This window comes from Euphorbia lathyris, chromosome 6, assembly GCF_963576675.1.
Source record: "Euphorbia lathyris chromosome 6, ddEupLath1.1, whole genome shotgun sequence".
Classification (NCBI taxonomy): domain Eukaryota; kingdom Viridiplantae; phylum Streptophyta; class Magnoliopsida; order Malpighiales; family Euphorbiaceae; genus Euphorbia; species Euphorbia lathyris.
Genome location: NC_088915.1, coordinates 74,019,605 through 74,026,439, shown reverse-complemented (window position 1 = coordinate 74,026,439; position 6,835 = coordinate 74,019,605). Strand labels below are relative to the sequence as shown.

At 33.4% G+C, this 6,835-nt stretch overlaps 1 protein-coding gene across 1 annotated transcript; it reads left to right on the top strand.

Moving 5' to 3' along the window:
* The first annotated feature begins 4,607 nt into the window (after window positions 1-4,607).
* Window positions 4,608-6,602, top strand: LOC136231825 (uncharacterized). The gene is made up of 4 exons (XM_066020795.1): window positions 4,608-4,789; window positions 4,934-5,081; window positions 5,578-5,784; window positions 5,879-6,602. The coding sequence occupies exons 2-4, from the start codon at window positions 4,942-4,944 to the stop codon at window positions 5,973-5,975; spliced, it is 444 nt and encodes a 147-aa protein (XP_065876867.1). The 5' UTR covers window positions 4,608-4,789; window positions 4,934-4,941; the 3' UTR covers window positions 5,976-6,602.
* The last annotated feature ends 233 nt before the right edge of the window (window positions 6,603-6,835 follow it).

Genomic DNA, 6,835 nt, shown 5'->3' with positions numbered 1-6,835 from the left:
TGGGGCTTGATATCCCTCAAGCCCAATAGGCCAGTGATTCACGAGATCAGGTGTGATTATCGTATATGTGATATATAAAAGAAAATTGGATTTTAATTCAATAAATGCTATTACGTGTATTTTATATACGTAATTTCAAATAGAAAAATAAATCAGTTTGAGATGTTGTCTCAAATCAATAAAATTAATCAAAACAACTCAAATTAACATGAAAATATTATTTGAGTTTATAATCTTTTTAAAATATTCCTAATTAAAATTTATATTCTATTTAGCGTATACATCATATATGTAAAATTAAAATTAAATTACAATTTGATAAGTACAATTACGTGTATGTTATATACGTAATTTCAAAATAAAACAATCTCAGACACTAAATCCTAGAAACATGCGAGTATTCGACTTATATCGATAATTTAAAGCATAATAAACATTAAACACATAATATTATGATAGTACCGATTTATCGGGCGAGGTAGGGTAAGACCACGTCTCTTCCTTACACGTAACCGAAAAACGAACCAAAATCTCTCCGCAGACCTTTTTTATCGAAATTAATCTGAACAAAATCAATTCAAGAAAATAGGGCGTCTAATCACTCCCACACGTGCACTAGAAAATATCATTTGTGGCGCTTCAAAAAAAAAAGAGAGCTCGCCTTGCACCCTACTTGCTTGGGTGCGACACTTTTCACGAGAGGACGAAGCACATTGAAATCGATTGTCATTTTATAAGAAAATGAAATTGCAATTGTGTTTATAAACGCTCTACCTATAAAGTTTTTTCAACCAATAATTAGACCATGTTTTTTATTACTTAATTTCAGTAACAATCAGTTCAGTTCAGTAGCAATTAGTTCAGTTCTGTTCAACATTCAGTTTCAATGTTCAATTTCAGCATTCAGTTCAATATTCAATAATTTATCATTATTTATTATAATTATTGTTATTTATATATAATTTATTATTATTGTTTATAATATATATAATTTATTATTATTATTATTATTATTATTTATAATTATAATTATTTATATATGATTTATTAAATGTCCCAACTACATTTTAATCATCTTCGTTAACTTCATCATCATCGTCATCTTTATTCTCCGCTAGACGTGATTGAATGGAAATTGTATTTGTTTTTAAATGGAAATTTATATTCATATGGAAATTTGTATTTGTATTTAATTTCATAGGGTTTAAATTGTATTTAAATTTGTGTTTGTATGTAATTTGTATTTTAGCTAAAATTAGACTCATTTTAATTTAATTTCATAGGATTTTATCGAGCCGGGATTTTATTTGATATTCAATTTAGTTTTATTAAGGTTAATTACAAATAACTATCAGGTTTGGCCAATTTACATATCAGTACCTGTTGTTTTTTTTTTTTTGCAAACACAACCATTTTTTATAGAAATTGAAACGAGACAGACCTTGAGCGGGGAGAGCACCCATGGCCCAAGAATTGTCAAACCCGTCATATATTAATAAAAGAAAATGTGAGTGTTTGAACAAGAGAATATGAAGGAGAACAAACCAGAAGAAGGGGGAAGGAGAAAATTTTAGGAAAGGTCAAGAAAAACGCAAATGAAAAAAATTACAGATGTCATCATTGATAAACATGTGACAAAAAGCAGGAAGCCAATCCGAATTGACCAAAAAATCATCAACATAATTAAAACGTGAACGCTTATCCTGGTGATCAAGATCCAATCTGTCCGCCACCGATGGAATGATCCACCGATCAGTCCAGAAATTAAGTGATGAAGACTGGCCAATCCACCAAAAGGTCTGGTCCCAAATGGATGAATAAACAATCTTACAGGAAGACCAAATCGAGGAAGGAGCAATGGTAGCTTTAGGTAAACCAGAGACAACCATAAATTTAGCATTCATAAGAGAAATAGCAAGAATGTTGTCGTGAATTAACTCCCAACACATCTTACCCAAGAGAGCCTGGTTAAAGATCCTAAAATTCTTAACGCCCAATCCACCATCCTCCAAACTTTTGCAACAAGTTTGCTAGGGAACCGTGATTAACTTCCTCTGATCAATACAACCCGTCCAAAGGAAATTCCTAACACTTATATTGAGCTTTTTCTATAAACTCATTGGCCACTTATAGATAAAAAATGAATGAACCAGAGAGCCAGTAATAGCAGACTTAATAAGAGTTAAACGCTATGTTGCACGGACACGGACACGGATACGGTATCCGACACGGACACGGACACGGGAAACGTCATTTCTATGAAACACAGGACATGGATACTTGGGGGACACGTGTAAATATTAAAAATATTGGGGCAAATTTATAAATATTAATAATATATTTTTATATATGATTTTTTGTAGAAACAGGAACGTAAGAATTTAGAATGTTAGCAGCCCTATTTATATAGATGGATGGAGAAGTTTGATAGTTTTTGTATTAATGGCATATTAATTCCCCCTGTCCCTGTTCTTTGGAGTTTCTAACTCTCCAATGGAATAAGAATCAATCGGTTATTGAAGGAGATGAACGGAATCGGAAAGGATTTTTCGGTTTGGAAGGAGATGAACGGAATAGGAAAGGATGTAATCAGTTATTGAAGGAGATGAACGGAATAGGAAAGGATGTAATCGGAATCGGAAAGGATTTTTCGGTTTTGAAGAATTAGGGTTTTTTTCCTGGGACACGCGTATCCTTCACTGATACGCGTGTCCAACTTTCCGAAATTACGGACACGGCCCCGACATGGTGTCCCTGGCGTTTCCGGCCGTATCCGTGTCGGAAACGTATCGGACACGCGATACGTGATGATTCCGGCGTGTCCGTGCATCATAGGTTAAACGTCATGCAAGGCAGCTGAGATGACGGCCTTAGGAGCACATTTAAATAAATGGACTCCTAAGTAACTAAAGGGGAGAGACTCCAAACAGATGCCAAGACAGTTAGCAAGCCGAACCCTCCTCAGAGGACTCACTTGAGAACCAAAAAAAGATAGCAATACCAAATTTGCCAGTTAACGATATCAAAATGAAAATTTTGAAAAATTAAAGTTGTTTAGTATCATATTTACTATGCAATCATATTTTTCATTTTTCAAAATTATCATTTTTGGAGTTTTCTCTCTCTAAAATTATCTCTCTCTCATAAAAAAACACCTAAATGACCTCAAACTTAAAAAGTTGAAGAATTAAAGTTGCTTAAAATATTATTTATACTCTTAAAAATTTTCATTTCAAGGTCGTTATCGGCCAAATTCTGACAAAGTCCCTGTTTGGGAATTAGCTGTTAGCTGATTACATTAGCTGATTTGACTAGCTGTTTGTGTAGACCTGTTTGGTAAAAATTAGCTGATTGATAATAGCGGTTTGTGCAAAAACACGAATAAGAGCATTTCTTTTTTTAATATATAAAAATATATTTAAAATAATTAAAAGTATTTTCATGTCTTTGTTAATGCATGTACATTACATCATATGACCTATAGTGTTCTATGTATTAAAATTTAAAATTTCTATCATTACACCATATGATCAATAAGAAGAGAATCTTATGCAAGCAAACAAAAATTAATCAACTAACCTCCTTGATGAAGAGCTTCTTAAAAAAAAAAATTCTTCTGCAACAAACAGATTCCTAGATTTGTTCCTAAGGTCGCAAGAAGCAAAAAATTGAAGAAAAGCGCAGGAGAAGAGCAATTTTACCCCTAACGTTGGAAGCGAAGAGCAATTTTACCCCTAACGTTAATAAATTTGGTCAATTTGAGAAATAATTAATCAAACTGTCTTCTCGTTCATGAATCTTGTTATCTACACTTCATACGTGTGTCATTTTATTAGTAACAAATCACAAACATTCGTTGGGATGTGAAAAAAAATAAAAAAATATATTGGCTTTTTGTACGGATTGACAAAAAAATTCGAAAAATCCACCGAATTTATAAATATTAATCTCAAATGCTATTATTAAATTATAAAAAACATGAAATCATTTTTTAGAACAAATTATTATGCAATTGGTGCAGAATAATGAACAAAAATATGTGTTTTATAATAATATCTGAAATTGACCCAATTTATCAACGTTAGGGGTAAACTTGTTCTTGACTTCTGACGTTAGGAGTAAAACGCTAATTGAAAAAGCTCATAAAACGAGCTTTTTCTAAATTAGCGTTTTCATCCCAAAACTCTTTCTCAAACCTCTCTCCACCAAACACTCCAATCAGCGATTTCAGTGGTCAAACCGCTAAAGTTGGTCAAAACCGTTTTTTTATCCCAAATGGTTCTTTACCAAACAGGGTCAAAGTGAACTCAAATGCAAAATTTTTACAAACCACATGGTTGCATTTTCAAAAAAAAAAAAAGAATACCACAAGTACCGGTCTGCGAATCGGCTAAACCACATGATCATAGTTATTTGTAATTAACCCTTATTATTATTATTAGAGCCATTATTATTATAAGTTTATGAATGTCTAATATTATAATTACTCCCGTTTACTTCTATTAACCTCCTCCCAAACAAGGGCTAAGGTTATTATTGTCTTTTATATTTTTATATAAACAAACTTATGCTTAACTTTAGGTTAACTCATCTCTGCCTCCTTTCCTCCTTCTTCAGCCTCTTCCGTTCTCCTTGGTGAAATGTCATTGCTTCATCTGTAAGTCCATCTTCATCGTGCTAGTCCTCGGCAAGAAATATTTATACCTCTAGGGGCTGGGAATAGGAAGCTCATGAAAGTCAGAAAGATATCTTACGCCTGGCTTCCTAACTTCCATAATATCACTGAGCGGTAATGAGAATCTTTGATCTTTTCTTCTGTTATAAAAAGATCTGAATCTAACTCTGATTGTTTAATTTGTGATTAGGGAGAAATCTGAATAGATCTAAGTACTTTCATATGATGATTTTAAGTTAGTTAAATCATTCTTTGCAGGAAAAAGAATGGTAAAAAAACCCGAAGAAAATCCATATCAAGATATGGGTGCTTCAACCAATCTTTGGAGAACTCATCCTAGCAATGATTGCAGAATGTGGCGGGCGAAAATTTTCATTCTCAGACCTCAGACGAATGGAGACTGCAGGTAAGTTGGCGCTGCCCCCTCCTATTGCCTATTTACAAAGTGGCAAAATTTTAGAATACAAGAAGGCAGACACATTGTTAAATTCCCTTGTCTGTAATATTTTTTCTCTATTCCAAATTTGTTGGATTGAATACTTTTAGCCCTTGTTTGAGAAGAAGTTAATGGACGGAAATGAGAGGAGTAAGGGAATTTTAAATATCACATTAACTTTGTTTGTGAAATGTTGTTGGAGAGTAATGAATGTTAAGTGAAAGTTAAACTTTTACTTCTTTTAACCTCCAAACTCTCACCTCCAAATTTGGAGTTAATGGAAGTAATAGAAACTTAATGTTCATTATGATATGATTTATGTTAAACTTTGTATGAAAATAAAATCGTTCAATCCGAATGAAAATAAAATCGTTCTACTGATTAACAGTATATATTTGTTTATTTTGTTCTTAAGTTGCATAATTATTGACCCTTAAAATCATTTATTTCTTTTGTGCTTTTGCAGTGTGCAGGGCAATGAGGTTGAAGAAATGGTAGAGAAACAAGAGGTTCATTTCATTGCTTGGAAAGAGCAATTAGAGAGAGAACAAAAGAACGAATGCCCAAAAAAGCTTGTTGCAAGAGGAGCTAAAGACTTAAAAAACAGAAGAGAGATGTACTGCAACAAGAATATATATTATCAAAAGCAGAAAAGGTTAAAAACCAATTTGAGGTATTTTTCTTTTGAATCCTCTTAAATTGAATGGCCTAATGCTAGTTGAATGTTCGTTATGATTTATGTTAAACTTTGTTACTGGAATGTGCAGGCCAAAGTTAAAGATCAGACAGCTCAGAAGGAAGAATATCTTGAAGAAGCAACCTCATTTGCAGTCTAATGTGATTATTTTTCCATGGGACTGCTGATTTGTTATCAAAGGAACACTCTCTTCTTTTTTCGGCAGTTGTTTATGCGTCTCTGCAGCCAGTGCACCGCCACATGCATGATAAGTATTTAAATCACCAAGCTGGTGCTTATTGGTTGTGGTCTGGCTACGGGTTTTGTATTATTTCCCCTCTTGCAATTTTGGTAAGGTGTTCTTGATCTCTTTATTGTTGAGTCATTCACTTGGGTTAAGATAGAATCAAAAGATTGCTGTCAACTATAAGGGCAAATGGAGGTAGCATTTTGTGCACCTATTTTTTCTTGTGTGGCTATGTCTTTTGAAAATGTCACACAAGGATGTGGTTGGATTTTGAAGACTTCATCACTGAGTCAGTCTTGTAAGTTATATGAGCTGCAGAGATCTTGCCCTTGAGTGGAAGGGTAGTGTGTACATGCTTTTTTGTTTACTTTCACTTCCATAGCCACCATGATTGCAGAAAGTTGCCGGCGAAACTCCCTTCTCAGACTGAGGACGGGCCATCAGAAGAAGAATATGGAGCAATTAGAGTTTGGTTTGGTCTGTAACTCAACAAAAGTCTTCCACTATGGAGCTAGTTTATTAGGAGCTAATTTAGTTTTAGTTGTACTCTGTAGATATTTGTAATTGTTCATGCACTTTGCACTTTTTGTCATATTGAGTTTGTATCAAAGACAACATTGCATAAATTAGTTGGTGTCTATGTTGCATGGATATGGAAACCGACGTGGAACATGAAACGTTATTTCTAAAACATAACCTTCATAATAACCTATAACAGAAAATGGATACGGGCACAAGATGGACATGGAATGGAGAAACGCTACTAACTTTTACGGAATGGAATGGAATATGATTTTCCAA